The sequence below is a fragment of the Akebia trifoliata genome, chromosome 7 (assembly GCF_017979445.1).
Source record: "Akebia trifoliata isolate Shusen 1 chromosome 7, ASM1797944v1, whole genome shotgun sequence".
Taxonomy (NCBI): domain Eukaryota; kingdom Viridiplantae; phylum Streptophyta; class Magnoliopsida; order Ranunculales; family Lardizabalaceae; genus Akebia; species Akebia trifoliata.
The window spans coordinates 32,914,743-32,935,115 of NC_141381.1; the positions used below are offsets into that span (position 1 = coordinate 32,914,743).

Genomic DNA, 20,373 nt, shown 5'->3' on the forward strand with positions numbered 1-20,373 from the left:
ATTAAAATGGATAACTTAACTTGATTGAACTTTTCCTTCTCGCTTGCTTTTCCTCCAAACTTGGCCAAGGTGGGGTTCCACCAGACTGCAGGTTAGTTGGATCAACTACTTTCAACTTTAGTTTGATTTATATATTTGGGATGTTTAAGCTGCAGAAATATGGAGAACTCCATGACAATTTTTCTTGTTCTTTTTCCTCTATTTCCAGTGTGTGCATGCTTGAAGAGATGTCACTCTATGCTTCCTTGTCGAATATTGGAGGAGAAAATTCCAGTAAATGTCAGATGGAGTATCATCGCATTTCATCTTTTCCTCCATTGATTGGCAAAAGCTACGATGGGTTCTCCTTTTGCGCTTAGTAGGTTCACCAAGGATCTCGTTAAGAAGAGGGATAACGTGCTAATGTCCAGAGCTCTGTTCATAGGAGCTTGGTCGATTCTCAAAGTTCAACTATACTTTGGCATTCATATCATTGTGGGTTATTCACCTGTCCCAACCATTAAAATTATACTTGGTTAATGCTTCCGAAGGGGTGTCAAATTTGCATTATAATTTTCACCTGTAAGTGTGGATTATGAACCCACTATTAACAATAGCCTCCCTGTAAGATATGTATGTGACAAGTTAAAAATAAAAAAAATTGATCCTTTGATTAAGATTGCTCATTCAATGTAAGGTAGATCAAGACTGAATGCAGAACTGCAAATAATCCATTTTAATAAAAATAATTGTTGGGTTATGTCTTCTATTCTTGTATATGGAGATTGTCGTGGTTCAAACTGGATCTTTTGATGATCCATTAACAACCCGCATGACCCGTTTAACCTCTTTATAACCCTAGGTATATAAAAGGTAAGAGATGAAACCTGAAAGGGTGTGAGAGATATACGAGAGACAGAGAGGAATTGTAACCTAGTTCTTTTTTGGTTAATATAGTGAAATCGCCGTTTTTCGCCCGTGGACGCAGGTCGATGCTTTGACCGAACCACGTATATCTTGTATCTTGTGAGATTCTTGTGTTCTTGTTAATTTATACTTCGGATCATAGGATTACTTTCTAACAATAATCATTACCTAAACAAGTACGTGTTAAATATTTTAAAAACACGTATGACACGGTTATTTTAGTTTTTCGCTCTTCCCATGTTTGTTAAAACAATTCCTTGGAAAATTGATCCTATTATATTTAAACATGCAAATTTTTTCTTCCAAACCACAGAGAATCTCTTCTTATCGCAACTTTGCACACTATAGAGCTCTAAAAGTTGTGTGGTTCTTTACTCAAGAAGAAAGAAATCCATGGTTCTTTACTTATCAGAAGTAAAATGGTGACAGAAGAAAATGGTGAATTCCACCACACCATATAATAGTTTGGGCCATTTCCTCTTGATTCATTCTCTCGTGAGGAATTGCCAAAACATTTGATTCTTCACGCATCCTAATAAAAAGGTGTGGGAGATGGAGTCAGGACACTTGAAATAGAATTTAGAGTGGATAGTCTCCTTGATACACGAATTAGATGTTTTCGGTAAAGAAAATGATAAGGAGAAGTTAATAAATTTGTTGTTGTTGGATGGATCTGTTGCAAAGGAATAGATGTGAGGGTTGAGAAGCATTTTGATATCAAAGGATGAATTTGTGTGCCCAAAAATTTAATCTCAAAAGACTAGCAAAAGCAATTATAGAGAATGCTTCCAAGCAACCATCTAACTATGAGGAACTGAACTCACTTGTTTAACAAATTCAGAAAACAGTGAGTCGGAAGAAATTTTTGCTTGTACTCGATGATGTGTGGAATGAAGATTCCAAACAATGGGAAGTCTTAAGAACCCCCTCTTGAGATGTGGGACCAAAGGAAGTAAAATTATCGAAGTGAAAAGTATTCCCGATAATCTATTCCAACAAATAAAATTTCTTCGTTTGTTGGATTTGAGTGGTTCGTACATTAATGAATTACCTAATTAAATTGGCAATTTGAAACACCAACGATACCTCGGCCTCTCTATGACAAACATACAAAGACTTCCTGAATCAACAAGCAGTCTTTATAATCTGCGGACATTAGATCTTAGTGGCTGTATCGGATTGGTTGAAGTTCCCAAGGACACAAGAAAGCTAATTAGTTTACGACATCTTGCCTTGCCGGATTCAACTTATTGGATTGAGTCCGATTCTATTTGTTTGATACCACAGGGAATTGAGGAATTAACATGTCTACCGACACTGTCAAAGTTCTTTGTAGATTAAGAGAGCAGATATGAGATAGGACAGCTAATGAGTTTAATCAACCTTAATTAGAGGTAAATTGCGTATTTCAAAGCTTCAAAATATGGACAATGCGAAGATGGCATTGTATTGAAGAATAAACAATACATCGAGGAGCTGAAATTGGAATGGGATGTTGCAAGAAGTGTCGAGGAGAAATAGAGGATACTTGAAATCCTTGAACCTCACCCCAATCTCAGAATGCTGAGTGTCCATGATTATGAAAGCCAATGATTTCCAAGTTGGATTGGGGATCCAACATTTCTCTCATATTGTGAGTATTGAGTTAAACAATTGTAGATCATGTAAAACCCTCCCTACTCTTGGGCAGATACCTTTACTCGAGAAACTTACTTTAAGGTGATTTCCCTTGCCTCCGTGAGCTTACTATTATGGATTGCATTAGTTTGATAGCTCTTCCAAGGTTTTTGACATCTCTTCGTTCGTTACATTTGGAAATGTGTAATGAGAGTGTATTAAGCTATCTTTCTTACTCTTACCTAACATCTCTCTCCTTGTTGGAAATTTGGAGTGTTGATGATCTAAAAACAATAACCATTGGATCGTTCAAGAACCTAAAAGCACTAAAAGTTTGGAATATTTTTTTTTCCTTAGTATTTACTATTATAATGAGAGAAGGTGGAGTAGAAGTGGTTTGACACCAAAATTCCGATCTCAAAAACACCCCGACTTTAACATTTAAATTTGATATAATCATTGATCATTTTAACAAAAAACTATGAAAATTACAATTGCACGGCCTTAAAATCACGTTGGTTAGTTTTAAAGTACAAAATATTCATTTTTTACTTAATATTTTAAATTGCAAATAAGTCTTTCAGATACATGTTTGTTTGCACATGCCACCTTCTAGTATATTTAATGAGAGATATATGTGATAAGATCTTAGGTGTGGAAGTGGGGTTTCTAACTTCCAATCTTCCTCCTTGGCTCAAGTTATCCAAGAATAGAATAGTCCGACAACCCAATTTTGGTTATCCTCCCCAAATCAGGAGTTGCTACATTCGACAATAACACAAGGGCTAAACGCTGAAAATCTAGATTGAGGGTTGCTCAGTAATTTGACACAAGTCAAAGGACATATGCAAAATTAGATACCCAGTACTAACGAGTTCAAAGCCGAACCATAGCAAATCTCCAGACTCTTTAAGTACAAAAACCGGAAAAAATCCAAAAAACCTAAACGAGGTGAAGATCGTTTGCTTCGCAAGAACTCAAGCGTGTGAAGTTCTTTTAAAAATTACAGGAGGTACGATTGGAAACCCTAGGATTGCAATCTCCTCTGTTTCACTTTGATTATCGAATTTGAAAATGCCATAGATTTACTTCAGGATTATCGATATCCATTCTTCAAATCGTTTGGTTGTCTAATTCGTTCTGCAAAAAGGTTCCAAACTGAACAGAATTCCTGTTTTAACCAAGGTGAATTTCCTTTTTAGTGTTCTTAGAATAAATTTCAGGTTTTTAGTGTAGATACTTTTTTTTCCCCAACTTAATGTGGTGCCACCGAAGAAATGCGATTGATTTTGACATATTGTGGTGTTTGCTATATGAGATTGGGAGTTTTTGTTGTTGTTGTTGTTGTTTCATTCTTGGATTTCTCTGTCTTGTTTGCAATGCTTTGTTTTGCCCGATTTTTAAAATGGGTTCTTGTAAGGAGGCCTGTCTAAACAAGGGAGTGTTATTGTTTATTGAAAAGTGGTCATAAAAATTTCCTGAAATGAATCGTGATTTCTTCCGAAACATATACAAAAAAGCTGTTCTTTTCTAAAATGCATTTTAGTGTTCTCATCTTTGCTACATTCAATCTATTAAACACGACGCTTCTTGACCACTCACCATCAGACTGCATAAAGCATAGCTGGTGTTATTTCCCCACCTTATAAAAATTTTCTTTTAATTTAATCGGTATGCATCGATCACATAGTCTTCTAGAAGGGCATCTCCACTTTATGCATCCCTATCTAATGCTATAGGCATCTTCCTCAATGTCTCCATGCTTTTGTAAAATTGTATATTAGATTATTGAATTGGATGTATTACAAAGAGACCTATACTTTTTTATATAGAGGGTGAGTAACTAAGTAGGAAAGTAACTTGTACGCACATGGAACTAAACCTACAAGATACCAAACTGATCCTACTCAACATAAGCTAATGATTTAAAACACGATTCTAACAATTATACCCATATCCATTTAGTTAGGAAAGTAACTTGTAGGCATATGGAACTAAACTTACAAGATACCAAAATGATCCTGCTCAACATAAACTAATGATTTAAAACACGATACCAAACTGATCCTACTCAACATAAACTAAGGATTTAAAACATGATTCTAACAATTATACCCATATCCATTTAGTTAGGGAAGTAACATGTAGGCACACGGAACTAAACTTACAAGATACCAAGCTGATCCTACTCAGCATAAACTAATGATTTAAAACACGATTCTAATAATTATACCCATGTCCATTAGTTAGGAAAGTAACTTGCAGGCATATGGAACTAAACTTACAAGATACCAAAATGATCCTACTCAACATAAACTAATGATTTAAAACATGATTCTATGTATATATTTTTTTGTGAACATTATCCATTTATATGCTTTTATGATTGCAATGTTGAGCCTGCCACAGCTTCTAATTTTATTTTGTTTATTCTTCTTCCTTTAGGTGATTGTGGACAAAAATCACAGTAGCTGCCAGAATGTCAAGAAAAGGAGAGGTTGAAGAGAAGGAAAATGGAGAAATATAGCTAGTTGCGCCTACATACGGGAAGGAGGCTGAAATATAGAGGGTGCAGAAAAATGAGTTTGAGTAAGAAGGAAAAGAGAAAACATCCTGATGTGCCGTTGGATGAGTGTTTGAAGATCTCCAAGGGAAAACCTCTTGATACTTCGTTACAAACTACGGAAACTATTTCAAAGAATGAAAATGAAGTGCATGAATCTCCCTTAGAAAGTGATCCAACTTCACAGTTGCCAGACAAGCAAACAACTGAAAATCGTTCAGAGCTCTGTAAAATGTACAAGAAGTTAGAGAGGAAGAAAAAGAGGTCTATGGTCCCCCTGGAAAATTATGATCCAGGCCAAGATCTGGTGGAAGAGAATCTGAACAAGTTCGGAGGGAAGTTTTCTGATACTTCGTTTCAAAATAATAAAACTTTTTTGGAGATCACGAATGAAGTGCATGGTACTACCACACAAGGAGTTTCAAATCTGGAGCATCCAGTCAATAGAAACGAAGGGCAATCTTCACAAAGTGCAGAGAGTCATGCTGAAGTAAGTTCTGCACAAAGAAAGATTAAGAGGAGGAAGAAGAGGTGTAATGACCCTGAAAACAAAAATCTGGGCAAAGAGGCATTGGAGACTGGTAGTCTATGTGGCTCAGAAGTAACAAATATTGAGCAGCATGGAACTTCAGAATTGGAATCATTAAGGAATAAGAAGAATCACGAAGCACTGATGGGTAATAATCTGATTACAGTGGAGCCAAGTATTTTATTGGCATGTGGAAGTACTAATTCAATGAAGAGGAACGATGCATCCATTGAGATGGATATGAACTCAAGTGAGGTGAATAAACTCAAAACGTATCAAAGGAAGACAAAAATTTTGATTTTGTCCCCAAGTGATAGTTTTGAATTAGGCGAAGAGGAGGGCGGTAGCCCCTCATTGCAGGTACAGAACAGTTCAATGGGAGATGTTTGTGTCAATTATTTGGACACTACAAATATATCAGTAGAAAGCAAGGGGAGAGTCAAATCAGAGATTGTGAAGGATGAAGATGAATTACATGTGGTTCAGAAATTAGGGGTGGAAATTGGTGTCTCAGAGAAAGAGAATAGAAAAAAATCACCAAAAATCTTATTGTCATCTTCAGATGATAAGTTGGAAAAAGTCAAGGAAGTGGGGCCTATTTCCTTGCTAGTTGCTCAAAACGGTTCAACGGGAGATATCTCTGCTGATTGTTCAGACGGTAAACTTGCATTGGGAAAGAGAAAGAGAAATAAGAAAGACAAGATGAAGGTTCATGGAGATAAGGTTCTTAAAGATATTTCCTTATTTAAACCCTCCAATGAACACTCACCACAGGAGAGCGAGGGAGAATTGAATATGGTTCAGAAAGCAATACAGGAACCTGGATTATGTGCTGACGATATGGCAGATTCTTCAACTGATTGGGAGGATAAAAGTTTATCTTTGTTGGAAACTGAAGATACTGTGAAACTCGTTTGTTCTCATAAGCTGGAAGTGATAAATGAGAAGGGTACCTCATCAGAGTTGTGCCAAGAAGGTTGTAGCATCTCATCTCCAGTTGTGGAGAATGTTGCCATCGGGGAGTCGAGGAAATCTAGAAAAAAGAAGACGAAAAATACTACACATGAAGGAAAATCTTCTGGTGATACATCCGCCTGTGACCTTTCCTCCAAGCAGCCAGAACATCCACGAGTACATTATGATCTTGGCGAAGAAAATTCAAAAGTGGAGATAGCTCACATTTCTGGTGAAAAAAATCAAGAAGTATCTTTAGCTGAATCTAACAAGGAAGAAATAGCTCCATCATCAACAGAGGATACCGTAAAAGATGGTGTTATCAAGAAAGATGATAGTCTGGAGGTATTTTCCAAAGACGGTTGTAGCTCCTTGTTACTAGCTGTAGAGAACACTTCCTGCACATATTCTGCTAATTGTTCAGACAGGAGACCTGCATCTGGGAGGAGTAAATTTAGAGAAAAGGTGGAATATTCTGTTGGTGAAGGAAAAGCTTCTGATAAGGCATTTGTCTGCGACTCTTCCACTAAGCAGCTGGAAGATCCTCAAGAATGCTGTGACCTTGGTGAAAATAAATGTAGAGCAGAGGTGTCCTGTGCTTTTGGTTCAAATGAATGTCATATAGAGGAAAAAACTCTTTTATCCAAGGGGAATGTCATAAAAGATGCTGCGACAATAGGTTTTGTGAACAGGGAGGATAGCCCTTTAGAGATATCTCCTGCTTCACTAGAAAGAGAACCTAATGAACTTAGTAAGAGAAAGCTTCTTATTCTTGATATAAATGGACTGCTTGCTGACATTGTTCCTTACGTTCCTGATGGATATAAAGCAGATAGGATAATTGGGCAAAAAGCACGTGAGTATTGATGCCAAAAGTTCGTTTTTGTTGATAAGTTTGAAGATATTGCTTCCAGTTCTAATGGAACTTATTGTTCTTTTATCAGTTTTTAAGAGGCCCTTCTGTGATGATTTCCTGAAGTTCTGCTTTGAGAGATTTAATGTTGGTGTTTGGTCGTCAAGAACCAAGTATCCTTCTATCTATGGCTCTAGCAATATCTATGCTTTAGAATTTGTGGTGGTTTCTTTCTGGTTGACTAATTTGTGTTTGGTTGCCACTGTCCTTTTTTTTTTTTTTTAAACTGAAACTTGCTTCATTGGTGATGCATGATGTATTTTTATTCTTTGCAGGAGAAATGTGGATACTGTGCTTCATTTTCTCATGGGAGATATGAAACGGAAATTACTATTTTGTTGGGTAAGTAATTACTGATAAGATATACATGTACCTTGTTTTATCCATCGAATTGTCTTCAAAGTTCACATTAAAATTACCATTTTGGTATTTTGCTAGCATTGGGAAGCAAATATTTATGAATCTGTGGATTATGTTTACAAGTGCAAGCTGCCTTATTGCTAAGTTTGCTGCCTAGTTCATTGAGGCTCTAGTTTGGGTATTAAATCTGATCCCAGCTTTTATGCGCTGGAGACGAAGCTTGAGATACCAAAGAATGGTACCTGTATGCTGCCTAAGGAACTATAGCTAGGGTTTGGATAGGAATGTGGCGGGCTTAAAGCTAAGCCGAGGCTAGGATTTAGGTTATATTCTCAGATGTTTAGATAGGCCTATAGAACTGATTGACCTAACTTGATTTTTGGAAATTTTTGTGCAGAATGTTATTTGGGTTAGATTAGGGTCTTAAGCTAGGGTAGGAAGGAATGTGAACGGGACCTTCCAAAAGAAAAAAAAGGAATGTGAATGGGGTTTTCAGAAGACTAATCCAAAGTCTTATCCCAAAGACTGGGGTTCAGCTGTTATCATGTTAATCTTACTTGTTAGTATTATCATATAATTGTACAGAAATATCTGTATGTGTTGTTTTCCCATGTGTAAGTATCTCTATGTAACTGACTGCTGCACCACTGTGGTTATGGTTAGGTTCTTGTGTTTTGTACAGACCTTCGGATCGATATTTAGTTTCACTTGTGCTGCCTGTACCTCTTGCTTTCTGTTCGTGAGATTCTACAAAAACCATCTACCTAATCCTACTATGGATCATGTTATATTTTTCAGAATATCATATCCTGTTTGTGTCTTCCATGAGTTTGCATATTCTGTTCTATGATGATATTACCAATTGAAAGTGCACCACACCGTCCATGGCCAATGGTGTGTACTTCAGTCCTTGAATATCAAAATCTACCTTACTTCTCTCCCCTCCATTTGTTTCTTTCTTAAGGATTTTCTCCCCTTTACCAATAGAAAAAAAAGGAACCTTTCCAGCAAAGTTTTTTTTTATTTAAAAAAAATCAATTGACTAGACTTGGATTCTTCTGTGGTCTGAATTTTTGTGTCTACGAAGCCCACAGAATCAGGTCAAGCAGACAACATTACTTGCCCCCTTAGAGGGTTCGCTGTTGTAACCATTGAAACCTTCTAAGTAGTAACTATGTTTTGTCAACCCATTTAGTGAATTCATCAGCCACTTTAGGTGTATATTTCTTCAATTAGTTTTGGGCATTGTGAACTATATACAGTCATAAATCTGACTTTTTCACTGCTTAACCCTTGGAACTTTTTTAATAATATCCCTATTTGCCTAACCATGTTTTCTGCTACACTTACATTTCTTTGTGCAGGATCAATCCCACTGCACTGAAACAGGGTTCAGTACTGTTGATAACAAGAATAAGCCGTTGGTCTTAAAGGAGCTGAAGAAACTATGGGATAAACACGAACCTAATCTTCCATGGGAGAAGGGGGAGTATAATGAATCCAACACATTATTGTTGGATGATTCTCCTTATAAAGCCTTGCGCAATCCTGTAAGTTCATCGCCTACTCTATATCTTGTTCTTTCCAGTTAGGTGTGCCATCACTGCAAGTTGTTTATGTTCTTGGATTATATTGCTAATTATTGTATTTTGTATTTTTCTATTTTGTTTATTTTTCATCGTGTAGCTGCACACAGGTGTCTTTCCTTCTGCATATAGGTTTCGTGATAAGGATGATAATTCATTAGGTGAGACTTCGATGCGCAAGCTTTTTGTTTCAAGGAAATCTAAGGTGAATGATAGGTATCAAGCTTGGTCTTCCAAGCAAATAGCAACCAGTTATTGTTGTGCTTGTGCACCGGTGATGAGACCCACTGCTAGTCCCCATGGATGATTACCATTCCATCTATCACATTCTTTTGAAGGATCAGAAAGAATGGAAACATTACAGAAAAAAAGAAAGAAAAGAAATTAAGTTGGTTTCTTAATTGTTTTGGTTGTCTAATAGGTTAAATTTTCTAAATTTTTTGCATAATGTTGGAAGACCAATCTCACCATCTTCCCAATGGGTTCCTTTAATTCCTATTGTTTAAGCGGTGCAAATTAAAGCCAGTGATTTTTACACATGTAGTTTTTTCTTGCAGGCCCAGGTGGTGATATTCGGGTGTATCTAGAAGGGTTGGCCATGGCTGAAGATGTTCATAAATATGTAGAGCGACATCGTTTCGGGCAACGTGCTATTACAGACAAGAATCCATCTTGGGGATACTACCGTAAGGTTTTAGGCATTGTCAATCCTTGTTTACCAACCTGAAGATGATTTTCAAATCTACGCACTTTCAGATGGGTTCAACCACGATGAAACTAGATATGGGCTCATCAAACTGTTTCAGTGCCAATGATGTTTGATACACAAAATTGATTCTGTTCAAAATGATGTCGCACGAGCAGTTATGTTTTGGGTGGGGGGACCATCAAATTTGGGCATGAATACTGATGGATCATCCCAGAATATCTGTAAGGAGAGCTGAAAGCATTCAAATGTTTAGTCAAAGAGAATTCTCTCCTTAAGCTCTTTGTATCAACTACTATTTAAACTGATAACCTTGCGGGCATTACTGGGTCGTGGTTGAGTTTGTTTTTTCACCACTGAGAAGAAAATAGTTCACTCAGCTGATGCGATTCTTGCTTTTTGATCACCTGCGATTCTGAGATGGTCTGCTACCCAATTCCAGAGGTATCTTCATTTTTGTTTTTGTATTGTATGTCTCTACTTGTATTTATGGACCCTTCTGCTCAACTTGTGGTCAGTTTGAATCCCAGTTGTAGAATTTCCATAAACGAAAAAGTATGGGTTGTATTAAACAAAACAATTTTGTGTTTGATTGCTTAATAATATCTCAAGTACTTTCACTCTGCTACTTGGAACAGATATATTGGGTGTAAATACATATTTTTTTTGGTGTTTTTTCCCCCTAAAATGTCCACTAAGCTATTAAAGGTCTGCATTCTGCTTCTGACAGAGTAAGTGCATCTTGTGTCTCTTGGAAGTGGGTTACGAATTTGCAGTGGAAACACACAATTTTACAATATGTGTTCTGGTTGTCTTTCTTCTGTTTCAGGTTTTCGACAAATTCTTTCTAACCCATCGGTCAAATGTATGTTTCTAAATTCTCCCAATTTTTGGTCTCATTTATATCTACTAGCAGAGAGAATGTATGCTTACATGTATATATTTTGGGTAAATAAGCTTGTTTTAGGTGGACACGTACATCCACTTAAAAGTGGTTATATGTAAAATGCTGAACACGTGCTAGGGTGGTTGGTACGTGCAGCCTGCCAAAGCAAAAGGAAAAAAAGAAAAAAAGGCGGACACGTACATCCATTAATCATAGATTACATAGGGAGTGCATGTGTCGATTAGCATCCTCATTTGCAATCCATGCGATGCTTAAGAAATATTAAATGGTAACTTAAAAGTGGTATATTACTTTCTCTACAAAATTGTTAGTAGTATAAATAGTTATTAAGCATATAACTTAAAGATCTCAATGAGGGTTGCTAATGGATTTGTTAATTTTTCAAAGAATTGTGATTTTCTGACGCTCCCATCACAGAACTGTTGATCATTTGCCTTGGGATACACAATCATAAATATTTTCTTGTGTATCCCGAGGCAAATGATCTACGGCTCTGTGATGAGGGTGTAAAGGAGCGTATGTCGGGGGCGGGGGGGGAGGGGTTCAAATTATCATTTCAAAATAGGTTTTTCGGTCAAATGTGTTTTTGCATGATTTTCTGTGGAAGGATCTTATTTAATGTGTTTGGTAGATCAAGGTAAATTCTTAGGTTTAAAAAAAAAAATTAGTCTTTTTGCCTTGAGGAAAGTCACTCAAGTCATGAAACATTCACATCAACCAGACCAAAATGGCCCCCACCCCTTGGTGGACTTCTGCACCAAAATTGGCTTGATTAATGATTTCTAGCTGTTGAATTTGACCATATCTCATGGGTGGTTTATTCCATTGGGCTATCAATGGTCCCAGAAAGAGATGGGCTGGAAATCTATGATATTAGTGGGGTCGACATGATAGTAAATCGCTAGCGGCCGTGATAGTATTTTTCCTACAATTTCTACAACACTTCTATGTTCGATGTTCGAAAATTTTCAAAAAATTGAGAATCCTCAATATTCAAGCTCTTTACAATTAAGAACATAGTTTTAAAACTCATCTTTTCTCGGATGAGCCAAATCATTTAGATTATCTGGAATATAATTTATATTTATATTAAACATTTAAACAACTAAAAATCAATTATTTTACATAAAAATACAAAACCTGATTGACTTCGCTGATATTTTGAAAATATTGAATGGTTCATCTCGGACAATTGACTAGCTAGGTTATCTCTGATGAATTGTCTTGGTCTCAGAAAAAAATATACAAATAACTACATTTTCCACAATGAGCTTATCTATATTTTTTGGAGAACCTTAACCAATCAAAGTGAAATATTATAAAAAATAATGATAATTAAAGAAATAAATAAGGACTTCTACAAGGTCTCATAATAAATACAGGATTCCTGGGGATCAGTTCCAGGAGGAATCTCTACGAATTTTGAATACACGTGTTACTTTAGGTTCTAAAACTGATCTTTGCTCCATGTTAAGCCAATGGTACCATCTTCATTAGGATGATTCTAACATCTTTGTATGGGAAGTTGGTTTTGAACGATTGTGTGGATCTAGCACACTTTTTACATTGAATAATGATTTTCTGACGCCACCTCCCCCCCCCCCCCCCGCGACATACGCCCCCATCACAAAACCATAGATCAGTTGCCTCGGCATACACATAACCATAAATCTTTTTCTTGTGTATAACGAGGCAAGTTATCTACGGTTCTGTGATGAGGGCGTAGGTGGGAGGGAGAGGGGGGGTGTGGTGTGTGTCATATTATGACGACTCTTATGCATTTGATGTGCTTTTGTTTCTATAAACTAAGGGAAGAAGACACCAACGCATATAATAAAAGGTTACATGTGCCCAACCAATTTCAAAGGGCAGGTAAGACCATGCATTATTTTTCAAAATATATGGCATCAGTTGACAAATGATGTAATTGGGCATCTCACAGCTTTTTTTTGCTCACTATAACCAAAATAATGAACCCATCTCAGCATTGGCCCTACTATAACCAACTATAGTGGACCCATAAACCCTAACTAATGTCTTTTTATAAGATTTGATGGTGTGAGATGTTTATGTAATTGTTTAGTCCCATCACCCAACCCTTAATGAATTGGTTTGTGATATCAAGTGTAATCCGCTTGGCATGTGTTTTTTATGAATTGGATCCCATGACCTGGCAGAATCAATTATTTGGTTGGTCCTTTAACTTATCTAGCTTTGATGCTAAGTAATCAATCTTTTTGATCATGGTGACCTAACAACATTACATGTGTCGATTGGCGATTCGCCGACCGTTGGGTTTATGGATAAGACCAATCTCTCAAGATTTTGTGTGTTTGGGTAAATAATTTACCATCCACACAAGTATATTTCTTTTTCTTCCAAATTATATGATATTATGTGTATTTATATTCTTCCCTAAGTTAGCCAAAAGAAGAGAGGCACAAACAGATATATCACAAATTACATTGTTGAAAGATTTAAAACGACTGTGAATGCTGATTTTTCACTTCAAGAGTCACTTTTCTTGAAACCCAATCTTTAAATCTATTAAATTTCAAGTCCCACCTCGCACACTCAACCTTCATCTCCCTATATTCAACAAACTTTATAACATTAAAACTCTTGTCTTGTTCACACCTTTTTTCCTTACATGTGAATATAGAAAGGCTAATGATTTTTGGACTTGATTTTTTTCATTTCGTCTGTACTCAATTGATGTGGCAAGGGCACAAAATCATAAATCTTTTTTCTTGTGTATCCCGAAGAAAATGGTCTATGGTTATGTGCCCTTACCACGTCAACAAGTAGAGACAGAGTGAAAAAAATCGAGTCCAAAAATCTTGACTCATATAGAAACTCTAGACTGAATTATATAACTTTTGAAGCCCAAAAGAACTCTTAGGCTGTGTTTGGATTGAGGGAAAGGGAGGGAAGGGAAGAGAAAATTTGCAATTTTCTCTTCCTTTCTCCTGTTTGGATTGTTAAGTTAGGAGGGAAGAGAAGAAAAATGGAGGGAAGGGAAAGGAAAAATTGCCTGATTTTGTTCCCCCCGAAATCGGAGTGACGAGGAGGGAAGGGAAGAGAACAAAATTTCATTTCCAAAATTGTCCTCAACATTTTCTTAATTTCCAAAGAAACATGATATTGGCACCCCAAATTTTACTAGTTACACCCTAAATTATAAAACACAATGAAACCCTAGAGAATGGACGAAGAAGACGAAGAAGAAATCTAGAGAAGACGAAGAAGAAACCCTAGAGAAGGGACGAAGCCGACGACCTCGACTAGAAGACGAACTTGACTAGAAACGACCACGACTAGGAGACGAACTAAGGTATTCTCTCTCTCTTCCTCATTATTCTGATTTTTTCCGAAATACCAATGGTATTATTAGCAAATATTCTGATTTTTTTTCTCTCTCCCCATTTTGATGGTTTCGGTTTGCTGCATTTGCTCTTGAAATTTTTGAAATTTAGTCATTTTATTTAGATTTGTGTGTTTTTGTAGATTTTAGAGGTTTATAAAGTGTTTGGTCGTTGGAAATTTGTAGTTAAGAGTTTAGAGATTTGGGTTTTGCTTAATAAAATAGATTGTTGATTTGGTATCAAAGATTTGGATTTTGTTTAATAAAATAGATTGCGATTTGAGAATTTGTAGTTTAGATATTTGGGTTTTACTTAATAAAATAAATTACTGATTTGGTATCAGATATTTGGGTTTTGCTTAATAAAATAGAATGCTGATTTGGTATAGCAAAATACATGATGGAAGTCGAAAATAATAAGAAGTTAATTTATGCTCAAAAACTAATTAGGAAAGAATTTCTTTCTGATTCTATAGAATTACAAACGGAGAATGTAATCATTGCTTATAAGAAATATCAGAGCATGTTAACCTTATCATTTATCATCAATGACACACCACAAAAAATTTGTGTTGGTTGAATGAATCTAGTTTCCCCATTCATTTCAGTCTAAATCTCCATGTTCATCAACCCAAAATCCCAAATGTTTTCATGTCTGTTCTCACTACCTCAATCCATTTTTTTTGGCTTTCTTCACTCTCTTTTATACATTCAACTTGATGATTCCTTCTAATAAGGGATGTAATTAGCCTCCGTTTCACAGGACTAAACTATCCCAATCAGTTTTCCCCTAGATTATCATATATGGGGCTAATCCTAAATTTTTCTGATTTTTTTTATTATTATTTCGTTTATTGTGATTGGTGAATTAGAGGGCCGTGCTATTGTTTGTTAAACCTCCAAATTCGACGGTCATACTTTATGGATTGTTTTTTTATTTTTTATTTTTTAAATCCATTCTCCAATAATTTGATAGTCCAAGGCCGTCAAAAAAAAAAATTCTACAAGAGAATATTTGACGGGCATATTTGATGGGAGGGTCTATCAAATTTCTCAAAATTTGACGGGCTAAGACCGTCAAATATGGGGTTTTTTCACATAGTGTGTTATGGAAATATGACCTCTCTAATTACATTTATTGATCTTGTTGCAGGGTGGGTGTTGCCAGCTTTATTGGCTTATTAGTTCAAAAAATTGGCCCTGATATCACACCATTTACAAGCATGCTATTGAAGCTCTTATTTCCGGCTATTCTAGAGGAACGAAGTGGTTCAGCAAAACGTGCCTTCGCAAGTGCTTGTGCAATCATATTGAAATATGCAGCTCCCTCTCAGGCGCAAAAATTGATTGAAGACACTGCAGCCTTGCATACTGGTGACCGAAATGCTCAGATTTCATGTGCAACTGACAACACATGGTTGGCATTGAATCCAAGTAAAGTCATTGGAACCAACTCATATGCTCATGAAGCTAATCTAAGAGGACTTGAGAAAGACTCAGGGAAACAACATCCAATTGTAGAAGATTTGGAACCAACTCATGTGTTCATGAAGCTTAAGATCTTAAACGTTCTTTGGGTTGGGATCTCATGTTCAAAAATAACACGTTTAGTGATTCATGGTTTGTTCCAATTGGATAAATAGAATTAGTTTTTTGAGTCTTTGTGGAGTCTGGGGCACTTTAACACCACATGATGAGGGCTCCACCCTATACTATATTAACACTGGTTGAGTTGGACTGATAAAGGCTTCGATAACAAATTCCAAACAGACGATCTCAAAGGAATATTTTCATAAATGATTGAGATTTGAGACCCACCAAATGATTGAGAATACGAGGTGTCGTGCATGGTTTCAACCCTATAGGCCTAGATAGGAATCCAATTAGGCTGAGCTAGCCTAGGCCAAGCCATGTCGGGCTTGCACAGCAACAGATTGGTTCTTAGGTTAGATCAATTGACAAAAGCAAATCCCGACCCGGTTGTCCGCCCTGTCAACAGACTTTACATTGGGGTAATTTGTAGGCTTGTGGACCGAGTTATCTTGCCTTCAAAAAAAAAAAAAATGTAAAAAAAAAATTATTTTAACATCACATTTGTTTTATTAATTGTATTTGCAATATTCCATTCCATCGTGTATGGCCTTGATTTTGCCGTTCCACTGATTTCCTAAGTAATTTACATGTAATACAACGACTTGATTAAACTAGTGATTAAGAACTCTTTGCAGAATTCTAGGTAAAAATTTCCTTTGTTAAAATTGGCAAACAGGAATGGCTACTTAAAACGGCTTAAATTGTTTTCAAATTGGAAACGGTAATCGTTTTTTATTGACGATGGAACACCTATGAGTTGATTAGCTGGTGTTTCTAATTCATTTTGCACGAATACTGTGGTACCTATTACCTTACCTTGAAAAAAGGTAAGATGTATGCATTATGAGATAATGTCCATGAGATACACTATATCAATGCTATTGGTATTTAAAAAAAAAAAAAAACAGCTTTAGACAACACCCTCGTTTTTTATGCAGACATCATTTTTCTTTCTTTTGTAAAAAGTAACATCTAAAAGTCTAATTTTATGGAAGTGGTGTGTAATAAGTAAAATTAGGAGGTCAGATAGTTTGCGAGACAAAATAATCCTATCTCATTCAATTAAAATACATTTTTATCTTAAGTTGGAAAAAAATTTGAAGTTTTCCTCTAAAAAATCTTAAGGTTGCAACTTTCTTTCTTTTTGGAAACCTTCTTTTGATATTTTGGACTATGAAGGGTATAATGTCATTTGACAAGAAGAATTCTCTTCTCTTCTCTTATGAATCCTATCCAAACAAAAGAAACTTGATTTTTTCTCTGCTCTTCCCTTCAAAATCCAAACAGGATGAAGAGAAACTAGCCTTCCCTTCCCTTCCCTTCCCTTTATGGTTTCCCTTCCCTTCCCTCCCCTTCCCTCAATCCAAACACAGCCTTAAGCCCTTTTCTCTCTTTCTTTCTCTCTCTCTCTCTCTATCTCATATGTGGTTTTTGCAACTGATGGGGTTTGGTGGGGAAGGATTCTTAGATAAGTAGGGCATCATGTGCCAATGAAAGAGGGCAAATGGGTGATGTTCCTTGGAACATGGATGAAGATGATTGAGAAATATTAGTTGGTGCTACCAAGTGAATCAAGCCATCCCCATGTGATCTCTTCACTTTATGCATGTGATGATGCATCCATATCTCTCTCTCTCTCTCTCAACGATCACCATCACCTTTCCAATGAGGGCATATATGGGCCCATGCATGCATTAATATATCTTGCATCCCAGGCAAATACAAAGTACATATATGTCTTATTTTCAGGTATAATTCATTCCAACCAATGTGTATTGGCCTATTTTTGTTAAAATAATTATTTATTTGTACATTTGGCAGATACTGTCAACCATACAATTCAAATGCTCAATCTTTTAAGAAAATTATAAAAATAATGTCCATAAATAAAGTGAAAGAGGGTCCATTTTGTTAGTTAAATTATAGTAGAGCACAACTTGACACATACATTAGCTAGGAATTATACTCTTTCATTCTCATTAGCATAGATAGGACAAACCTACAAAAACTGTTCTCTCAGTAGAGTTGATTAGTTTTATAACTTCATTTCAGGGAGAAGTACCAAAGCTATTATTTTAGGGGTCAAAATTACTGGTCCAGCCAGCCATGTCTTTAAAGTACCATTTAAAAGGTTCATGCACCCATTTTGGTATTTACTTTTATCAAAACAGGTTTGCACTGTATGCCACATTTACTATTTTACCTTTTTAACCTTCTTGTGAATCTCAAATAAAAGAACATTTTTTATTTATTACAAAATTATGAAAAAGCCAAAACTATATTTAGGATTTATTTCAGGTTGAAAATGAGAGTATAAAGGTAAATTCAATTAAATGTCCATACAACAAATACCCATTTTGATAAACAATTGGCCATTTTGGTAAAATGACTTTTGACTTTATGATATTTTATACTGCTTTCCACCATGTATGGCTGTCAATGAATCAGATCATAGCCGAAAATATGAACTGATCCAATTCAACAACTTAAGGTCCGGATCGAGTATTTGGAATCCACAAAAGGTCTGAACAATAAGGATTTAATTTGATAAATTATATCATACATTTTTATTATCCATGTTTATATTGTTTATCCAGTAGTTCTCGATCCAACTTTTCATTTGTTAGGATTTGGATCAAATAGATTAACGGATAGATCATAGACCCAAATCTGACTATTTTCCTATCGGTTCCAAATCGACCCAATCCAACTCATTGACAGCCCTACCATTATTTAATTATCATTAAGTCACCCTTGACATTTTTTTATAATGGTACAAAATATTAGGTAATTTAAGTCATCCATCATATCTTGCCAAAAGATTCAAATCCTTCATCTTCATCATGTATTTTTCTGTTTTAAAAATAATGTAGTCAATATTTGCCCTTATTAAACTAAATTAAAAATTATTTACTTACCAATACGCACCAAAGGATTAAAAAAGAAAACACCATTGTGTGTCGCATGTGTTGTATTGTTTCCAATAAAGAAATGGAAGAAACATAGTTGAAAATAAAGATTGGCGGGCACTAAATTTTTTCGAAACATAGCTTACTCGATAGATATCGTCTCTCTTATTGACCTTTAGTTTCTTTTCTAAATTTATAAATTCCAAATATTAAATGATAAGTATTTTAAATATCCATTACAGATAGATTGCACCATAGGACAGTTATATTTATTTATTTATTATCTTTAAGTTTATTGAAGAAAAAAAATGAGACCTACAAGGCATTAATAAGTGATGGGTGAGGGGCAGGCATTGCTTGACAAGGCCTGAGAGTGGTGGGCAACCATGTGCCTGAGGAATCTTACACACCATTCCAATTCCTGTTATACAACCAGAGAATGAAAGGACATCAGCCATCTTACTGAATAACAAATATTAAAATTTCTCTTGAATTTTTCAATTTGCCCAAACTACCACCTCTCATCTTTTCTCTCTCCCCATCCAATTGTCAAGAAAAATTAAAACATGTCTATAAGCCTAAGCTGAGGTGATGTGTGTATTTAAAAGGTACCAAGTTAGCTAAGTGGGCAAGTTACATGTGGAGTGTTGATTCCACAACCTAGATTCAAAATCCATTGAACCTGTTCACGTTGACGAGCAAAAAAAAAAAAAAAACTAACATCCTCATCGTATGTAAGGGCATTTTCCTAGATTAGGGTAAATCCTGGTATACAGAGCACGTCTGTATAATGGTATAAGATTTTATAAGCTATGTATGTGTATGTGTGTGTGTGTGTGTATAATTTGAAGGTGCCTAAGTTGGCAAGTTGCATCACATGTGGAGTGTTGATTCTTGACATTGGTTCAATATCCATTGAATCCACATTCAAACGTCCTAAAAACAAAAACTAAACATTCTAACGTCCTCGCCATTTTCGTACGTTAGGGTAGATTTTGGTACTTCCGGACGGACAAGGGTATCATATGAGAGAGTACATCTTAACATTCTCATCATATGTAAGGGCACTTTCTGAACTAATGAAGGAGTTCTTTTAAGATATTTATTTTCTGATTTTATTAAATCATGCAAGTTCTAATCCAACAATAATTTTGGGTTTGAAGGACAATTATGCTCTTTCAGACACACATACACGCACAAAAAAAAAAAAAAAAAACCCTAGATAATCACAACCATTGGATCAGCATAGTTTTTTTTAGTGCAATTTTTAGATTTATATTTACCATTGAAAAGAAACACATCAATCATCCAATTAATAAAGTACAATTATTGACTTTTGATCTACAAGAACATCATAGGTGGAACCAGTTATGCCATCATACAACTCAAATTCTTCAAAATCATAAAAAATTGATCAATTATCTGGCAAACTCACACCAACAATCAACTCCATTGGTGATCTATAA

The 20,373-nt window shown here is 35.7% G+C and overlaps 1 protein-coding gene across 3 annotated transcripts; it reads left to right on the forward strand.

The window, feature by feature from the left end:
• Window positions 1–3,357: 3,357 nt before the first annotated feature.
• Window positions 3,358–10,762, forward strand: LOC147399218 (uncharacterized). 3 transcript variants are annotated; one of them, XM_086448689.1, is made up of 8 exons: window positions 3,358–3,535; window positions 3,618–3,708; window positions 4,969–7,425; window positions 7,514–7,595; window positions 7,758–7,824; window positions 9,207–9,392; window positions 9,529–9,589; window positions 9,986–10,762. In XM_086448689.1, exons 3-8 carry the CDS (start codon window positions 5,103–5,105, stop codon window positions 10,153–10,155), a joined length of 2,889 nt encoding a protein of 962 aa, XP_086304815.1. In that variant the 5' UTR covers window positions 3,358–3,535; window positions 3,618–3,708; window positions 4,969–5,102; the 3' UTR covers window positions 10,156–10,762. The 3 variants fall into 3 exon arrangements, with proteins under 3 accessions (XP_086304815.1, XP_086304814.1, XP_086304816.1); XM_086448688.1 differs by having other exon boundaries at window positions 3,358–3,708; XM_086448690.1 differs by lacking the exon at window positions 3,618–3,708.
• Window positions 10,763–20,373: the final 9,611 nt, after the last annotated feature.